Source organism: Hydra vulgaris, chromosome 06 (genome assembly GCF_038396675.1).
Source record: "Hydra vulgaris chromosome 06, alternate assembly HydraT2T_AEP".
Lineage (NCBI taxonomy): Eukaryota > Metazoa > Cnidaria > Hydrozoa > Anthoathecata > Hydridae > Hydra > Hydra vulgaris.
Window position 1 is genome coordinate 19,688,637 of NC_088925.1, and position 21,364 is coordinate 19,710,000.

Consider the following 21,364-nt stretch of genomic DNA (forward strand, 5'->3'; position numbering starts at 1 on the left):
AAAAACGAGTGCCAGAGGTGCTAGTGATTTAAGCCAAAGTGAATCAAGTCTAACGAGTGCCACGGGCGCTATGTATACTTAATTTATTATGTATACGTAATTTTTTTTTGTAGTTATTTTAGGTGCTTACAGAAGTCCTTGCGGTCTTATCACAAAGCACCGCGGGAGAGCATTTAACAGGAAGTTCACGCCTCCTTCCGTACCAATGTCTCTTTTTGGGCTAGAGCTGGCGTTGAACTTAGGACCTCTGGATTCTGAGCCAGAACTCTAGCCACTGCGCCACGGCTGCTCGAATACTTCTTCGGCTTTCCTGGATTCACTTCTCAAAATAAATACAATTTATATATGTATGGACTGATAAAAATAAGGCGCCACGGGCGCCTCTGAATTTACTGGTGCCCAAATAATAATATCTGAATTTACTGGTGCCCAATAAATAATGTTTTTATTGCTTATATTACAATACAATACTATTGTATCGTAATGTGTTATTGTATTTAATTTTTACAATTACAATTATAACGGTCTGAAGCCTAGATAATATTAACAAAATAAAGAAACTCTTTGGAAACTTTTATTTCTAGATTGGGAAAATTTGCTTGGTTTCTAATAAAAAAGTCTTGGAAAACTTTTTTACTACTGTCTACTTTTTGGGTTATCAAAAAGATTAAGTTTAAGGAGAGTTTCCTAACTTTTTACCTGCATATCACATCAACATAACACGAAGTTAAAAAGTTTTTTTAATGAGTAGATTTGCTCAAGACGCTTTGAGCAAATCCACCATTTTAAAAACACTGATTCAATTAAGTACAGCAGTTTAAAAAAAAAACACATGTTTGTAAAAAAGGAATTTGTAAGCCTGGCTTAAATGTAGCCAGATTAAACTTGAAATTTAAAATTTGTTATAATAAACCTGATTTATTTTTAATATTTTTGATTTTTTTCTTTTAAAAAAAATGGTTATAAAAATTTAAGCTATCATTTTTTTAAACCCTTCTACAAAGGTTTTTTTCTCCAAGAAAAGTCTTCATTAAGAACTACACCTAATATATATATATACATATATATATATATATATATATATATATATATATATATATATATATATATATATATATATATATATATACATACATATATAACTCGAACCATCCAGGGACCGAGGAAAATGATTCGACTAAACAAATATTCGACTAAAGTGAACTCCCATTAAGTCGAAATTAGGCTAATATGTGATATTAGTTAATTTGATTTATCTTTTAATAGTTTTATTATAGCATTATTTTACATCTGATCTATTCTTTTCAGACCTAAATACAACAAAAAAATAAAGAAATTATTACGTTACAAGTTACTTATGTTTTATATGGAATAACTTCTTTTTTTTTAAAAGAAATTAATTATGTCAATATCTTTAGTTCCAATACAAAAAGTTCAAGTTATCCCAATAAATTTGCAGAAAGGGGACAAAAAAAGTTTCAACTTAACGAAGTTCGAATTATCCGAGGTACGAAAATTTTCTAATATAAAAGTTCTCATTCTCGTTCGAGAACAAGAGAGTTTTAATAGCAACTGGCTATTATAAGTATTAGTAAAGGACCAAATGAAACAGTTCGAGATAATAAAAGTTCGAGTTTACCAGTGCTCGACTTACCAAGAATTAACTCTGTGTGTGTGTGTGTGTGTGTGTGTGTGTGTGTGTGTGTGTGTGTGTGTGTGTGTGTGTGTGTGTGTGTGCGTGTGTGTGTGTTTGTGTGTGTATATATATATATATATATCTATAGGTGCCGTTGTCTTGTTTTTTAACTTTAAATTTTTGCTTTTTAAAGAATCTTTGCAATCCTATAGTATTTATTTTTATAACAATAAAATGTGAACCAGGTGTGTTTTTAAACGACTTAAAACAATGAAAATTACAAACTAAAAAACAATTTTTCGGTTTTGCATTAATCTAGTTTTAAAGATTGTGTATAAATTCGGCACACTACTGAAAAATTGTAATTCAGACATGCATCAATAGGAAAACAAAATCTGAACATCTAATTGTTGCATGGTGCAGGTGTTTTGTAGAATTTTCTAAAAATTGAAATTTATACGCATGCGCAAAATTTTTAGTTCCAAACATGAAACAAAACTGATGTAATAAGTTATATAAGTACAACAGTCTTAAATCTTCTCAAATATTGTTTTCTGTGAAAAGTTATTTCAGATCTAAGTTTCAATAAAAAAATAAAAAATCTTCTTTTTTTAAAACTTTAAGAACAAAAAGACATTACAATAAAAAAAAGTTGCAGCCGTTTTCAATTTTTCTTACATCTTTAAAGTAAGTTATTAAGTGGTTATTGTTATTAACGTAGAATTATATATTTATCGCAGCATTGGGGACAATATAATTTTCAGATTTAACTATAAATATAATTCTAACAACCTAGAATCCACGCATATGGTATTTGCAAGCTGTTCATATAAAAACATAAGGTAGGATATTTTTTCAAATACTGGATATCATTTCTGGAAATTGATTATAAAACCGATAAAAAATGGTTTAAAATCAAAGTTTAATAATAACTTGCTATACGTGGCGTCGTTAATAGTACTAATTCATAGTTTTAAACAAAGACATTGAAAATTATATTGCTTTATTTATATTTTATTATGGTTTGATTTTTTGCATTTTACTTTATAGCGTAATAGTTTTGATTTACATTTATTTTTTTTTTGATGTTTGAAATTATATATCTTTATACTTATGTCAAATAAAGATGCTTTACAAAAAGTTGCAATGATAGAAACCTGGGAACAAAAACGCAAGAGCAACAAATAATGACCATATATGGCTTTAGCCCCTTTCATTTTAAGGGAACTACAAATTTGGTCAAACTATAACTTTTGAACTCTAAAATTTTATTTTATAACATTCAAAATTTATAAATGAATATAGACTTAGTTAAGAATAATAAAAAATTATTTTATCGACTTGTTGCTTTTACGCAGGTATCGCAAAAGTTTTAGGGCTTTTTATTACTAGGCTTTAATCATTGCAAAGTTTAGCAAAGTACTCTTATTTTACGTAAGTATAAGCATATAAATCTTTGCAGTTTACTCTGGAAGTTAGCAAACCTAAAAAAATGCTGCATCCGCCCCTAATATAAAACATAACAAGGTTTAAATAACAAAAAATAAGTAAAAAAAATTATGCGTTAGTTGATTTCATGCGTATAAATTTAATAAACTTAGTGAAGTTCGTTGCAACAAAGTTTGTTTTTTATGCATTATGCTAAAAGCTTAATTCTAAATAATTGTTTATTTTTTGAGGTTTGTATAAAACTACATTTTAACCAGAGTTGTAAGAGTTGTAAAGCAAAGTAATGTGTTTAGATGTTGATAGTTAAGCGAAGAGAAAAGAGTCTACTTTAAATTTATGTAAAAAAAGTTTTATTATGGCAAATTATAAAAGTAGAAAGCAGTTGTTGTTCTTTTAAAGAAATTTTCTAAAGGTATAAAGAACTTTGGATTAAACCATAATATGTTATATGACATATGCCGATTCAATGAAATTGAACATTTTCTTAGATAAAGCGAACTAACCTTTAACAAATATAAAATAAACTAAATCAATTAACATTTCTTTCTCTTTTTTACGAAATCATTGCGTGCAATTTTCATTATTTAGGAGGTGAGGGTGTAACATCGTATAGAAATGTTGCAAAGACAAACCATATGGAGATAGGCTTGTTCCACATCTTTAAGATTATGAAATCCTTCCTTACCAATTGTAAATTTATTTCAATAGACAGCAGTTTTCTTTATTTCTTGTAACTTCAGGAGTCCCTCAAAAATTGATCTTCGGCAATTTATTTCTTTTAGTTTAAATTAAAGATCACCTTGAAAATCCCACATCAAAGGTTGCATTGTTCGCTGATGATACTACATTTTCTATTGTCTTGAAAAGAAGCTAACACTCTTTGATTGCATTGAGGGGGCATTTGAGCTTGAAAAGGATCCCAATTCCGCATCAACATGGGGCTCTTAGTGGCTGGTAAACATTAGCTTAGATAAAACTCAATTTTTCAGTTTATCGCGACAATCTAGGTTTTCTATTTTTATGAACGGTAATGTACTCGATGAGTCATATACCTTTCGTCTTGTAGAATTAACTCTTACTTGCAATATTTCTTTGAAACGTGCATCAAATCCATTGCAAAATTAGCATCTGCTAAGGTTGGATCTCTTTAACGTGGCACTTTCTTACTCCGATTCTATTTTTTAATTCTCTATATAAATCTCAAACCCATTCTTGTATGGAATAATGTTGCGATACCTTTAGCGGATTTTCAAATGATTTCCTTTCTCTTTTAGATCAGAAGCAAAAATGCATAGTAAACATAGTTGGATTAGCTCTTGCAGCCAAGCTTCAACCATTACCACATCATTGTAATGTTGCTTTTCTTTCTTTTTTCTATAAATACCATAATGGGCGCTGCTCTAAAGAGCTAGCGTCTCTTATGCCATCTACTATTTTTCTGTAAATAGGAAATTACATAAAATAAAGTCAACCATTTCATACTTACCTCCTACTTTTTTACCTCAATAGATAGTAAAATATTCTAACCGCCCACCTGTGTTTAAACAAATTATAAAGCAGAGTTACAGAAAATTAAAGCATTCAAATACAATATTTTAGTCCACTATAATAGTATGAAAACTTAATGCTTACTGACCGATATTTAGTAGAAACCAACGGAAAAGTTCAAGCTTGTCAATAAATAAAGACACAAAACTTTAGCAACTTATAAAAGTTTTATTAGTGCCTTGGATTTGTAAATTAATTTTATTAAATATCTTGAACATATCTGCCAAATAAAAGGCATTCTCATTTACAACTATTAATTGTTGGCGGAGAGTCGTTTCATTGCTACTATTAAAAGCGTATTTTACATGCACTTTTTGATAGCTATTGAACTTCTGTGTGGAAAAGTAATTTTATAAAATCTTTTATATTATCCTGGCGCAGCTGCCAAAACATTTTATTTTCGGCATTAGGTTTTATTTACAGCTCGAACTACTATACTTAATGATGACTTTCGCATACATTTTTTTTACAAGACTTTGCCTGTGCACCACACAATGAATACATCAAACACTTAACACTTAAGCCTTTAAAAAAGCAACAAGTCCACGATGGTGACTTACCATTGCTGGTGCTCCATAGGTAGCGCAAGCAAAAAGATTTTTCAAAAGAATATTACTCTCTGTAAATATGATTTCATATTAGTAAATATGGACAATACAGTTGTGTCAGTAATAAGATTTATTGCAAAAATCATTTCTTCTTGTAATATATTATTTTTTATTAAAAATAAATTAAGAAATAGTTGTCAGAATTCAATACTTGTCTTAGAACCAAGATTGATTCATATGAGGTTGTTCTTGGCCATTCCAGAGGACTTGTTTTGTCGACATATTGGTATACGATTAAAGTTACTTTGAAACGACTAAAAAGGGGAGGTTATTCAACTTTAGAAGTTAAGTGGATCCAAAGGTATTGCATTTTTTGTACTGGAAAAACTGTTAGTTTTAACAAAACGCTTCGTGCTTTTGTATTGAAAATTAGTTGTGTTATGTGTTATGAATTTTGGCACAAAAATAAAATAAGAAAACACCAAAAATCAAGCGCAAAAATCAAAACAAAAAAATACGCGATGAAAAAAAAAACATAACATACATAAATTCTAAACAAAGTATTAAGTATCATTTCTTCAAGAAAACAATAATAAATACTTGGTTTGAATAGAGGAAAGACTATGCTTTTTTCACTAGGAACTTTTAAAAAAAATGTTTTTTTTAATAACTTGACCTTAAAGTTTTTAAAAACTGACAACTAAAAAAATATGCACAAATGTTAAAAAGGTTTTCCATTGCATTAGATTCCTCATCTCTTTTTTATTCTATATGAAAAGTATCATAAAAACTTGATGCTTCTTAGAAATCCTTACCTTTGAACAGGGCTGTTGAGAGCTTTCATGACGCTCGGGTATAGCAGCAATTTGACGCCCCTATAAGCATGCGTACTTTTTAATTAAACCCATGTATAACTATACTATTTAATGGCTCTGTTTTTATTCCTTATACCTTTACACTACATTCATATTTTCATGAGCCGCATCTGTATTACTGGACACTTATGCAACATATAACCATTCACTGATTAGAATTATCAACTAAAAATTGAGCAAAAAAAATGTTTCCTTCACTTTTTTGAAAAAAATATAGAAAACACTTTTTACAAAAACTATTTTTTTGTCATCTTACGACAGAATTGTATTTAGTTTATTTTCAACATGTATGTACAATTGATACTATTGTTCTATAGTAACCCTATAGGGTCACTATTTTATATATATATATATATATATATATATATATATATATATATATATATATATATATATATATATATATGGATTTAAAAAAAAGTTATATATATATGTATTTATATAATTCTTTTTTTTAAATCAATATATATATATATATATATATATATATATATATATATATATATATATATATATATATATATATATATATATATATATATTACCAGTTTTTGATCTTTTAACTAGATGAATGAAAATCTTAATGAAACGGTTTTCACAATCCTAATTTTAAAATGAGTTTGTTAAACAAAGTGATAACGTGCAACTTTAAATACATTTTTTTTAAGCATATGTTCGGGGAACTTATGGAAAAAAAACTGCACTTTGAGGTTCATTGCGCTATCATCATTTGATTTGCCAGAAATTCTGTTTAGAATAGCCAAGACAAGTTACCAGATAATCATGGGTTTATATTTTGACTGATGCTAAAGTAACAGCTTTAGAGTAGCAGTAATAGCCCGTGGTTGCTTTGCTAATAGTTTTATAGCGGCAATCTGAGCTGAATTTCTATTGCCCAAAAACTTGTAAAGCATGATTTTCTTGTAAAGATATTTGTAAATATCTTAGATTTTTATTTATTCATTACAATAAACAAAAAAAACTTATTCATAAAAAGTTTAATACTGATGAAGGATGACTATTAAAAGAGTCACTTTAGGTCATCAATTACATCGTGCGCTAGTTTATATAAGGGTTTGCAACGCGGTTTGTAAAAAGTACTAACGTACCGGATAGCCTTCTATTAATTGGGGTTTTAAACAAGTCATTTTTTATTAGAATATATGCTGAGAATATATTAGAAATAATGCTGAGAAAAGTTTGATGAGAAAGACTGTAGTTGATGAATACAAAATTCAATCTATTTTAAATGAAAACCAACTTTGTATCGCAGTATAAGGTCACTGCGCTCTTTGAGATAAAAATCTATGTGATAAAAATCTAACTTTAACATTTAATGTTAACTACAGATAGAACTCTTTTGTTGTTTGAGTATTGTCTACGTTATCAAAAGCATACAAAATAATGGGCTCAAAAAGCAAAACCTTTTTTTTCTGATAATACTTACAATTTTCTTCTTAATCAACGTAAAACTTCTACTAAGCGTTAACAAGACTGGTGATTTTATTAAACTTGCTTTTACATAATGGAGAACTTTTAATCTAAAAAGTGTGGGCATATATTTTAGGTTCAATAATGATCAAAAAGCTTCCTCAGAGATGTAAATGATAAACAAAGAATGTTTGTTTTGGATTTTGGCGATACAGCATTATGTAGGCATAAAATATCAACGCGTGTCACAAGCCATTTTGCAAATTATTCATGTGAAGAAATAATCTAGCTGATTAAAACGCTATTAAGAGAAACACTTTTGTTAGAAATATGTTATGTTAGGAAAATTTGTTACAGAACTACTTGAAACAGAATTTAGAAATTTAAGAAAAGTATCGTAAGACATATTTTTTAAGTGTTCTTCGAAACCAAAGAAGTCTCTTGTTTACATTAACATGTATTTTGAAATTATGATTTGCTTAACGAATATGAAATTTTGCCAGTATAATGTTTTATTTTTTTAAACTTTGGTCAATATCTAAAATCATTTGAAATAGGTGGATTAAAATGTCCTTTTGACAATACTGTTTAATAGTTTTTCTTCAATTTGATTAAAGATAAAGTCTATTTGACTTCCATATTCAATACTTTTATGCTTTGATGCATTACTTAATTGAAATTGAGTGTTATCATCACAATATACTTTCCTATATTCATTTATAAAAAACTGAAAACTTTCTACACCTAAATCAAACATAAAACTATGTTGTTTTAAACAAAGAACGACCATATTAAGTTTGTCTTGTTAGGTTGACATCTATTCATTGACACTTTTGTTTTTATTATTTGCTGACATTTGTTGATTGTATCATTGTTCATTATAATATGCCTGCAGTTTGCTATTTTGGGATTTTAAAAGCATTCCTTATTTATTTAAAGCAATATATTTTTATCAAAACGTTTATTTACTATTTTTTATTTGATTTGAAACCTGTTTCTTTTTTTCATTATTTGACAAAAAGTTTATTGTAATGAAGTAATGAAGTATATTATTAAAAATATGAAAATATTTATAAATTGTTTTTATAGATTTATATAAATCGTCTATTTTAATTTTCAGATATTTTATAAGGTAAGCCATTAAATAAAGTATGTGTTTTAAAACAAATTTTGATTAAATAAAAAAAATTGAATTTTAAACAAATTTTGATTAAATTTGTCGTTTTCATTTTCAAATATTGACCTCCAATTTTTTTGCAGACCAAAATATTTTAACAGCCACAAATATTTTGTTAATTTAAATATATAGATAAATTTATATGATAATGTTTTTTGTATAATTTGGCATAAATACATTGACTGGCAATAGGAATACCAAGAACTTAAAATTTAAATACATAGGAATACCAAGAATTTAAATTTAAATACATCGACTGAGAATAAGGGTTCGTTTAGGGTTTTAGTCATAATTAAAAATCATAAAAAGCTATCATTTCGTTAAAAAGTATTCAGTTTAACTAGATAGTTTTAACGTCGCGTAAATCAGGTAACGTTCTTCCGCTCTAAACGGACGAAAGAAGAAAACAGTGGTAGGGGACCTCATGTATCACTACAAGCCACTGTACATCTAAGGCTGGTGCAAATGGTGTGTAATTCCCTCCCCCACCCCCTATCAATGAATTTTTTTTCATTATGTCTGCAAATTTAGCTCTTTTAAATCGGCATATGTAGATCATATTGTACAGACGGCAAACTTGAACTTTTCGTACTGTCGACAAATGTGAAAAGCGAGGACCTTTTTTTTTTTTGCTATAGTCAATAAAAATCCTGGATCCGCCCCTGATATATATATATATATATATATATATATATATATATATATATATATATATATATATATATATATATATATATATATATATATATCGGTTGGCTGACTTGTTAACCCCAAACGTCAATTCTTTGCGTTTGCTAACGGATTTATTGGCGTTAAGTGGATATATAGAGCTCGACACAGCGGAGCGTACATACATCAACAGACTTGAATAGGAGTAGACGCGATGAGTGTATATGCATCGAACGAGAGTTTTGGTTGGGGCTGTAGTCTTACAAATGATTAATTTTTATGTCTGCGGACCTGAAGAGCAACTTCGGAATAGATGTTTGACAAGAAAGTCTACCGTAGCTGTAAACATAGTAGTTAAAAAAAGTTAAAACCGTAAACAAAAAACTTAAAAATTGAAAAACAAATAGAAACCTGGCATTGCTTGATATTACCATTTTGTATCCAGTTAATATTCTTTGTCGTTTTTAACTGAGTAAAAAATATTGTAATAAGAATTATAATAACAATAATATATATAATAATATTATACATTAAGTAAGATATAACAGTATAAGATTAAAACAAGTATAAAGGCTTGAAAATGAAGTATTTCATATTATAGGATCATAATAAAGGAGAGGGTCGGAAATATTTCTAGAACTTAATAAAACGGGGGTCTTCATAAACATATGGGTCGGATTTTTATAAATTTTAAATTTTCAAAAACACTATAATACCGGAAAGAAATTGCTTAAGTCAAAAGAACAAAATAATCTCTATTTAAGAAATAAAGAAAAAAACTTCGAAGTTTGAACGACGTCAAAAAGATATTTCGAAGACGAGTAAAAGACTTCAAGACGTCTGAAGGACGTTGTTTATAGATTAAGATGCCGTGTGTTTTTCAAGACGTTTTTTAGACTTTTTTAAGACGTACTGGAGTTAAGACGTATTGAATTTTAAGACTTAAGATACGGGGCGACTGAATAAGTGCGAATTTCATAACTTCGAATCTGCATAAGTGCGACTGGCATAAGTGCGAACTGGCATAAGTGCGAACTGGCACAAGCGCGAACTGGCATAAATGCGAATCACTTGCAAAAACTGGCATAAGTGCGAACTAGCACAAGCGCGAATTAGCATAAGTGCGTCGAAAGAATTTGCAAACATTGGCATAAGTGCAAATTGGCATAAGTGGCGAATTGGCAAGTTCGCACTTATGCCAATTCGCACTTATGCCAATGTTTGCAAATTCTTTCGGCGCACTTATGCCAGTTCGCACTTATGCCAGTTTTTGCAATTGTTTCGCACTTATGCCAATGCTTGCAAATTCTTTCGGCGCACTTATGCCAGTTCGCGCTTGTGCCAGTTTGCACTTATGCCAAATTTTTGCAATTGATTCGCACATATGCCAGTTCGCACTTATGCCAATGTTTGCAAATTCTTTCGGCGCACTTATGGCAGTTCGCGCTTGTGCCAATTCGCACTTATGCCAGTCTTTGCAACTGCTTCGCACTTATGCAAATTCGCAGTTATGAAATTCGCACTTATTCAGCCTCCTCTAAGATACTTTGCATTTGAGATTCAAGTACTGCGAAATAAAAATAATCAGCATCGCAGTTTTTAATGACCGGCTGACGCGTAAAAAAAATAAAGTTTAGTTTCTAAGTTTTGTACGAATGCCGAAGTTGCCCGACGGCTCTGTTATGTAACAAAAAGATTTTTTAACTTTGGCTGCACAACTTAACGTTGGTTATACAACAAAATTTATTTTGCAAAACGATTGTTACAGAAATATAGAAGTAACCAAATTCTACAACAATTGTTGTCCAGCATTTCTGCAATTATTGGAAACCAAGCTTAAAAGTAGATTTATTGATTGACGCATATAAGTATGCACGGTAATCATATGTATCAATTATTATATGATACGTTGACAGTTGTAATATGAAATATATACGAATGGATATAATATGTTTTTTCGTAAAAAATGTTGGTTAATATATAATATTGGCTAAAGTTTTAACTAGGCAAACAATGTATGTAAACAATCAAAATAGTTGACAAAATAAACCCTGTAAAGATTCGTGAACATAAATTACGAACCTCAAGAAACTTCAATTTGATGTTAAAACTTTTGAAGAAATACACTAAAATAAGATTTAGAAATAAGAAATAAGATTTAGAAATAAGAAATAAGATTTAGCCGAAAATATTGTCAAGTGTGTGATCAACAGTCATCTCAATAAAGCACATCTGTATATACTATACAAATATGTTTAATTGATATGACAGCAATAATTTCTTTGCTTTAATATATAAATTTTTTTTTGATTGTTATCATTTAATAAAATAAAGCAATGAATAAAAAAAAAAGATTTGCAACACTCTCTTTTTGTAATAAAATAAGCAATGAATAAAAAAAGATTTGCAACACTCTCTTTTTGTAATAAAATAAAGCAATGAATAAAAAAAGATTTGCAGCACTCTCTTTTTGTAATAAAATAAAGCAATGAATAAAAAAAGATTTGCAGCACTCTCTTTTTGTAATAAAATAAAGCAATGAATAAAAAAAGATTTGCAGCACTCTCTTTTTGTAATAAAATAAAGCAATGAATAAAAAAAGATTTGCAGCACTCTCTTTTTGTAATAAAATAAAGCAATGAATAATAAAAAAAAAGATTTGCAACACTCTCTTTTTGTAATAAAATAAAGCAATGAATAAAAAAAAAAAAAGATTTGCAACACTCTCTTTTTGTAATAAAAAATAAACCTCTAAATAAAATTATTGTTTTTAAAAAATTACCAAACAAATGCAAGTTTTATATTTAGTAAATATTATTATATTTAGTAGAAATATTATTATCTTTAGTATAAATGTTATTATATTTAGTATAAGTATTATTATATTTAGTATAAAAATTATTATATTTAGTATAAATATTATTATATTTAGTATAAATATTATTATATTTAGTATAAATATTATTATATTTAGTATAAATATTATATTTAGTATAAATATTATTATATTTAGTATAAATATTATTATATTTAGTATTAATACTATTATATTTAGTATAAATATTATTATATTTATGTTTTATATTTAGTAAATATTTATTATAATAATCAATATTACTCCATAGAACATTTTTTTTAAACTTGTTTACATATTTAATTTATTTATTTAATTAGATTGATTATCACAAATTTTGATATCCAATCCATGGAAAATCTTGAAAATGAAGAAGAAAAGAATTTAACTAGATATAGTTATTCTTCAACAGCTCCTCAAACTGGTCCTAAGGGTGTCATAGCAGATTATCGACGACATTCTGCAGTGGTTGAACATGAAAAAGAGGTAAGTAAATTAAAGTACATTGAAGAAGTTAAAAAAAAATCATTTATTGCAGATCCAAATAAATTTGCAAATGTTGAGGAGGAACCTAACAAACATGATATTAAAAATGGCAGTTTTGATGATGATGATGAAGATTTTTTGAAAAACTACCACAAAAAACGGCTTCATTTATTAGAAAAAGAATCAAAAAATAATGGTACCAAGTATTCAAAATTGTTTGATATGAGTGGAGAAGATTTACTTGAAAAAATAGAAAATCCTTGCAAGGATGAAATACTTGTTGTTCATCTTTATGATCCTAAAGTTAGTGCATGTGTAACCATGAATAAATGTTTTGAGTACCTAGCCGTACAATATCCTTACATTCAATTTACAAAAGTTTTAGCAAAAAAAGCTGGACTGAGTTTAAATTTTCAGATGAAAGCTCTTCCAACTATACAAGTTTATAAAGATGGAAATTTGATTGGTAATTTTTTCAATATGCAAGATAAACTTGACACTGACTTTCACCCTTCAGATGTGGAAAATTTTTTGCTAGATTCTAATATGTTAACTGAGTTTCAATCATAGTTTGCATTTAGTTTTGCTATACTAAAATAAGTTTTACTTTTTAATAAATTTTAAATTGAATAATTGTAAACCTGTAATCAATAATATTTATTTTATTAAGTGTTTTTAAATTGATAGTTAAGTGTGATAATTTAAGTTTTTTTAAATCATAGTTATTTATGTGTGAGTTGATATTTTGAGTTTTTCTAAAGTAAATATATAATCTGCATTTAAAGTTTTTTGATAGATTTGTTATGCAACAAATTTTTTTTTTATGTTTGCACTTTGCTTTGCTATTAAACTATGAGTATTGTTTTTTAGTTCGTATTAAAATGTTTAAAAAAAATTTAGTTTCTACAAAAATAAGGCATTTTTCTCACAAATCAATCAATATGCAACCCTATTTTGTCGGATTCACAACCTTATTTTATCAGATACATAATCATATTTCATTAGGTTTTACAATTTTTTAAATCTGCTCTTGATAGTATGTTAACACCAGTTAATAAATTTGAGGCAATATTAGTAAAGTTTTTATTTGATTGTATATAATAAATTGGAATGAATCATAATACATAATAGTGTGTATTAACTTTTTTAAACTATAAACATAAAATTTTGAGAAAATATTTCAAAACATTAAATTTTTGCTTTAATAATGAATTTGGGATTTCTTTTTCTATAATTTTTTAATGCTTTGAAATTAGAGTTCTCATTATTTGCACTTTTCTTATATGTGAAAACTATAGGATATTGGCAAGTCTGAGAATTTGTATTTTATAAAGTTGTGTAGTAGCATTTAAATGTATTGTAGCATAATGAAATGTATTATTATATCTTTTAAAAGCTAGTTAGTTTAGCATTTCAAAGTATCTAATTTACATTAATAACTGGAAACTAACATGACAAAAATTTGAATTTTTAAGCAAATTTTTTATCGTTTTTCAAAATGGGACGTGGAGCATTTGTGGTATTTGAAGGTTGTGATAAAAGTGGAAAATCAACACAATGCCGACTGTTAGTTGATTATTTAAACAGTCTCGGCAAAAAAACTGAGCTTTGGAGATTTCCAGGTGAATATTTATCTTTAAAGATCCTATTTATGTGTTCACATTTGGAAGTTGATATAAAAATGATTTTTTTAAAAAAAACAATCAAAAATCAACAAAAAACAATTGTTTTCTTAAAACAATTTTTATAGATACTCTTATTCTGTATTGTATATGTTAAAAGTTTTTATTAATTTAGAAAGATCAACTGCTATTGGCCAAATAATAAATGGTTATATTACCAAAAAAGATGAGCTTCATGATAAAGCAGTTCATTTAATGTTTTCAGCTAATCGATGGGAATTAGTGTAAAATTGAATTATTATTATTTTCTTGTTTAATAAAGATATATACAATTGCATGTTCTAACATGCATGCATACACTTAAATACATACATACTATATTTGTGTATTTAAAATTCCAACTTAATACTGGAGTATATATATATATATATTTATATATATATATTTATTTATATATATATATATATATATATATATATATACATATATATATATATACATATACAAATATATAGTATATATACAAATATATAATATATATAATATATATATATATATACATATATATAACATATATATATAGATCTATAGTTTGTTGTCTTTGGGAAGAGCGGAAGGAAAAAAGTGATTCTTACGCCAACACATACGTCACTTTTAATTACTTTTGACTTTCGTCCAACATTTGCGTGTTGGACGAAAGTAAAAACCATTAATTTAATTACAAATAAATCGTTTTTAAAAAAAACCACAAAAACGCAAATTTAATTGACCAGAATGTTTTAAAAACATTCTGAATGTTTTTAACAATATAAACAATGTTTTTATTTTTAATTTTTTTAATAAAATGTTTTTATTTTTTTTTTTTTTTTACTGTAAATCATGCACGGAGTGTTGCTACATCGACTATCTTATAGCCTGACTCGCAAGGGAGTGCTGCTACATCGACTGACAAATAGCCTGACCCGCAAGGGAGTGCTGCTACATCTACTATCTTTTAGCCTGATCCGCAAGGGAGTGTTGCTACATCGACTGAGGGTTTGGATGGGGCAGGCAGTCTATCAATTAATAAAAAAAAATAATTCCGGTCTTGCATTTTAATTTTTACTTTTTGTCAACAAAATATGGAAAAAACTTTCGGACAACATCTACGGGTTGTATATATACATTTATATATATATATATATATATATATATATATATATATATATATATATATATATATATATATATATATATATATATATATATATATATATATATATATATATATATACAGGGCTTGTGATGAAGAAAATCGTCAAGCATGTTATATTGCGCTCGTAAAATTAGAATACGTTTTCATCGAGCGTGATTATGTGCGCTCGAAATAACGTCGGCGAGCGCGATCATGAAAATTGCTGAAGGCGATGCTCATAAAAAGCTTTTTATTTTTTTATATCTTTTTTTATTTGTTACATAATTCTTTTGTCAAAAAATGTTTGAATTAGTATCACACTCATTATTGTATTAGTATCACACTTTTATACTTCCAAACTTCTTGTATATTGTCAGATCGCAATTTTATTTTTAACTATTTATGTTATAAAAAAATAATATCAAACAAAAACGCAACTTCTTATTGATTTTGTATTGAAGTATAATTTAGTGACTTAGTTTTGATTCGTTGTTTTGATATATGTATTTTAAAATGTTACGCTGTAAACTTAATTAACGGTTAATGGTTTTTATATTTCTTAATATTTTTTATTCAAATTAATTATTTAATTTTTTTCTAAAATTTCTTTTTTAAATTACGTTTTTTTTATCTTAAAAATATAACACAAGAATAATTTGAAATAATAATAAATTAGAATAATAACTTTCCATTTAATAAATGTTGACGTCATTACTTTGTTTCCTTTTCGAATGCGATTGCGAACATTCTAAACAACAGAATCGTTTTAAATTTGAGTTAAAATAAATAATAGTTAATAAAAAACCTATACTATAAACAAAAATTAATTTTAAAAGGAACTGTATTGTTAATATTTATTTTTATTATAAACGATGTGTGGAATATTACAAACAATAAATCAAATAAATCTTACTTGATATTTTCACAAGATTAAAAATACTCTGCAGTTTCAATTTTCTTATAGTGGTTTTCTAATTTTCTATTCTTATTTTATTTGCGCATTTTTGTATTCACATTGTGTTTTCACATGCACATTCCATAATTGAAATTAGTGACTATTAACGACTTCAAACTGCTCATTCATTGTGTTAGTGCAAAAGAGAACGACGTAGTGCTTTTTATATTTTATATTAGTGCTTTGATAATAGAATATCTTTAATAAAAAATCTTTTTTAAATATTTTATGAAAATAAAAAAATAATCCCGAACTATTGGACGAGCGTTATTTTATACGCTCGTTATTTTATACGCTCGTTATAAGCTGAACGAGCGTTGTTTATCGCGCCTAGAACGTTTGAAAATACCGTTTACAGGCGCGTTTTACGAGCGGAGCGCGATCGCGCTCGCTTCGTCACAAGCCCTGTATATATATATATATATATGTTATGTATATATATATATATATATATATATATATATATATATATATATATATATATATACATGTTTCAAATTCCATTGTAGTTATTCCATTACTCTTCTAATATATATATATATATATATATATATATATATATATATATATATATATACATATACATATACTCATATGAATATATATATATATATATATATATATATATATATATATATATTCATACATACATACATACATACATACATACATACATACACACATACATACATATATATATATGTATATATATATATATATATAATATATATATATATATATATATATGTATGTATGTGTGTATGTATGTATGTATGTATGTATGTATGTATGTATGTATGTATATATATATATATGTGTATGTACATATATATATATATATATATATGTATATATATATATATATATATATATGTGTGTATGTATGTATGTATGTATGTATGTATGTATGTATGTATGTATGTATGTATGTATGTATGTATGTATGAATATATATATATATATATATATATATATATATATATATATATATATATATATATATATTCATATGAGTATATATATATATATATTCATATGAGTATATGTATATATATATTCATATGAGTATATATATATATATATATATATATATATATATATATATATATATATATATATATATATATATATATATATATATATATATATATATATATATATATATATATATTAGAAGAGTATAGGAATAACTACAATGGAATTTGAAACATGAGATGGAGTTCATGCTTAATGTGATCATCAGAGATTACCTAATGTCTGATGATTGCATAAAGCTTGAAGTTCTAAGTCGTGTTTCAAATTAAGTTGTAATTGTTTAATTACTCTTCTAATATATATATATATATATATATATATATATATATATATATATATATATATATATATATATATTATATATATATATATATATATAAATATATATATATATATATAATATATATATATATATATATATATATATATATATATATATATATATATATATATATATATATATATATATATATATATATCAGGGCTCGAATTAACGTATAAAAATCTAATCGCGATTTATTTGTTGCTCATAACCCCTCCTCCACTCCTGCCGGAGGGGAGGGGGCATTTTTTATTTTAACTTATTTATGATAACATATATAATAAGTCTCATTTTTGCATAAGATGTCATAACATTTACGTTCAACGGTTCTTAAGTAGCTTTAGTTATAATTTACATTATTACTATTATTATGTTGCATTAAATCTAACGGCTGTATTTTTGTAAAATCAATGAACTCGATATAATCTTCTTTTAACTAATTATTTCATTTTCTATTTTATTTACATATTTTAAACTGTTTAAAACAACTTGAATATTTAATTTTCTGTAAATTTTTAACAGTAAAAAAATTATTTAAAGCTCTAACAAAACAATCTATAAATTTGAAATAGTTATAACAAACTATTAAAAATGACAAATACATTATTGTGATAAAATATTAAAACTTAACATTTTCGCGAAAACCCGCACAATCACAAACAAGAATGATAATTAAATTCTTATTAAGTAAGTTTTCTTATCTAAGTAACCTTATCAAATTCCCATGATATTTCTATCTATTGCTTTTTCATTCAATAATAGAATCTTTTACGATCTAATACTTTTTTTGATTTTTGATTTAAGTTTTGCCAAGTAATACGCAATATTAAACTTTTTCCGTAACGAGTCAGCGTCTTTTACAGCGATTTTACATAAATCACGCCAGATTAGAGTATTATGAATAACATGGTTAGATAATGAAACTGAACCTAATATTGTTTGTTGATAAATTCGCGTGGCCTCTTTATGTTGCACACTGCTTAAGTGCGATGCCAGTCAATCTTTTTTTATTGATATTGTTCCTGGTTTGATCCAGGTCATGGAAAACAATTTTGTTTGACTTATCCGTTTTTCAAATTGTTTACATAAACTGCATCTTAATCTTATAACTTCATTTCCATTTAAATTGTTTTCTAGCTTGCAATTAAAATGTTTTTTCCACTTTTTAACTGTAGATAATCTGCATCTGTGGTCCTTATTTGCATCCATTTATTGCTATTAATTTAAAATTAGCAAGTGTACTAACAAACTTTAAAGTTTTTTTTTAATAACTATTTAGAGTCTATATTGCCTTCCACTAATCTTTGCAAAATAAACTTATAAAAATATCATTAAATTTGTTCATAATGAATGAGCTAAATCAGAATAAAGCCCTTGAGAATTTGAGTTAAGAAAGTGACTTTTCAATCAATTAACTTTTATTTCTTTTTTCAATCAAAATCTTTTATTTCTTGATTCGAATAGGTATTTAATCGTTTGTTTTTTATAAATTTTTCCTTCCTTAAACAATCGGTCTTTTTCCTGCATTTAAACATTTTTGCTAATTGATTTTTTAAATCTTTTATTTTTCTTTCTTTTACTTTATGCTCCGCTTTAAAAAAATATATATCGTTACAGAAGTCACTGCAGTTTTATACTGTAAAAGAACACTAAATATTCGCAAATAGAGTATCAATCTTCTAAAAGAAAAAAAGAAAGATCGCGAAAAAACAAATTTTAAGAAAAAACTAATCGCGAAGATGCGAAAAGTAATCGCGATTCGCAATACGCTTAATTCGAGCCCTATATATATATATATATATATATATATATATATATATATATATATATATATATATATATATATATATATATATATATATATATATATACACAACCCGTAGATGTTGTCCGAAAGTTTTTTCCATATTTTGTTGACAAAAAGTAAAAATTAAAATGCAAGACCGGAATTATTTTTTTTTATTAATTGATAGACTGCCTGCCCCAACCAAACCCTCAGTCGATGTAGCAACACTCCCTTGCGGGTCAGGCTAAAAGATAGTAGATGTAGCAGCACTCCCTTGCGGGTCAGGCTATTTGTCAGTTGATGTAGCAGCCCTCCCTTGCGAGTCAGGCTATTTGTCAGTCGATGTAGCAGCACTCCCTTGCGAGTCAGGCTATAAGATAGTCGATGTAGCAACACTCCGCGCATGATTTAGAGTAAAAAAAAATAAAAACATTTTATTAAAAAAAGTAAAAAAAAAAACATTTTATTAAAAAAAATAAAAATAAAAACATTGTTTATATTGTTAAAAAACATTCAGAATGTTTTTAAAACATTCTGGTCAATTAAATTTGCGTTTTTGTGGTTTTTTTTAAAAAACGATTTATTTGTAATTAAATTAATGGTTTTTACGTTAGTCCAACACGCAAATGTTGGACAAAAGTCAAAAGTAATTAAAAGTGACGTATGTGTTGGCGTAAGAATCACTTTTTTCCTTCCGCTTTTCCCAAAGACAACAAACTATAGATCTATATATATATATATATATATATATATATATATATATTATATATATATATATATATATATATATATATATATATATATATATATATATATATATATATATATATATATATATATATATATATATATATATAGTTGCTTTACTTTTGTATTGAGCACTGTCTACCAAAAAATTTAAGGTCCAAATTTAAAATTGAGGACCTTTTTTTGTATTGAGCACTGTCTACCAAAAAAAAAGGTCCTCAATTTCAAATTTGGGCAGTGCCAAATTCAAAATTGAGGGCTGAATATATATGTATATACATTCAGCCCTTGGAATTAAGGTTGGCATTCGGCAATACCGACCTAACAAATTGCCGACCTCGTTTCTATGTTTTATGGTAAAACCTTTGTGTCAAATTTTTTTTGCAGACCTGATGCCAAAAATTGCCTAATCTATTTTTTTTCTTCAACAACTTGTTTCTCAATCAGTAGGTTCTATTAGAAAGAATGTCTAAACATCAAAAAATTCATATTATAGAGAAAATTTTACAGAAAGTTGGGAATCATAATAATTAGTTATATAATATCTTTCACAACCAGGAAGTAATAAAGTGTTAAAGGAATTGCATTAGAATTAAAAAATTAAATTATTTTGAAAAGAATTATTTAGAATTAGTTTGGTTTAAATTAGTTTTAGTTTTAGTTTTCATGTTTTTTTAAAAAGAAATTTTTATTTTCATGTCTGCATTTAGCAATTAATTCAGATTTTTTGTTTAGTAAATTTCTTGATCCAAATGAGCAATAGTTTCAAATTTTTCATGTTTAAGTCAATAAATTCTTAATCAGAGTTGTTATGTGAGGATACAATGCATTTGTAAATAATGTTTTTTGATAAGCATTTACCATTCATAGGGCAGATTGTGGCCTTTTATAATTCTTTTAATATTTTTGGTACAGCTATAGCTTACTTTAATAGTGCTTCTATTAAAAACTTTGTCTATTAATTTCAAAAATGCTTTTTCAATATTTAATAAAACATTTTGTATGTGAGGTAGGTGGGGTGGGGTGGGGGTGGGGGGTTGAACAAAATTA

At 26.4% G+C, this 21,364-nt stretch overlaps 2 protein-coding genes across 4 annotated transcripts in view; both read left to right on the forward strand.

Annotated features, from left to right (window-relative positions):
* Positions 1 to 13,436, forward strand: part of LOC100198599 (phosducin-like protein) — a 31,686-nt gene extending 18,250 nt beyond the window's left edge. The window contains exons 1-2 of one of the 3 annotated variants that reach the window (XM_065799474.1): positions 2,429 to 2,478; positions 12,508 to 13,436. In XM_065799474.1, the coding sequence (XP_065655546.1) occupies positions 2,444 to 2,478; positions 12,508 to 13,243 (771 nt within the window). In that variant the 5' untranslated portion in view covers positions 2,429 to 2,443 and the 3' untranslated portion in view covers positions 13,244 to 13,436. Of the gene's footprint in view, positions 1 to 2,428; positions 2,479 to 10,978; positions 11,211 to 12,507 lie in introns of those variants that run through there. The other 2 variants (XM_065799475.1, XM_065799476.1) reach the window with 2 other exon arrangements.
* A 608-nt stretch (positions 13,437 to 14,044) lies between these two features.
* LOC100215312 (uncharacterized) overlaps positions 14,045 to 21,364 on the forward strand; it is a 15,521-nt gene continuing 8,201 nt past the window's right edge. The window contains exons 1-2 of the mRNA XM_065799478.1: positions 14,045 to 14,295; positions 14,471 to 14,579. Of these exons, the coding sequence (XP_065655550.1) occupies positions 14,172 to 14,295; positions 14,471 to 14,579 (233 nt within the window). The 5' untranslated portion in view covers positions 14,045 to 14,171. The remainder of the gene's footprint in view (positions 14,296 to 14,470; positions 14,580 to 21,364) is intronic.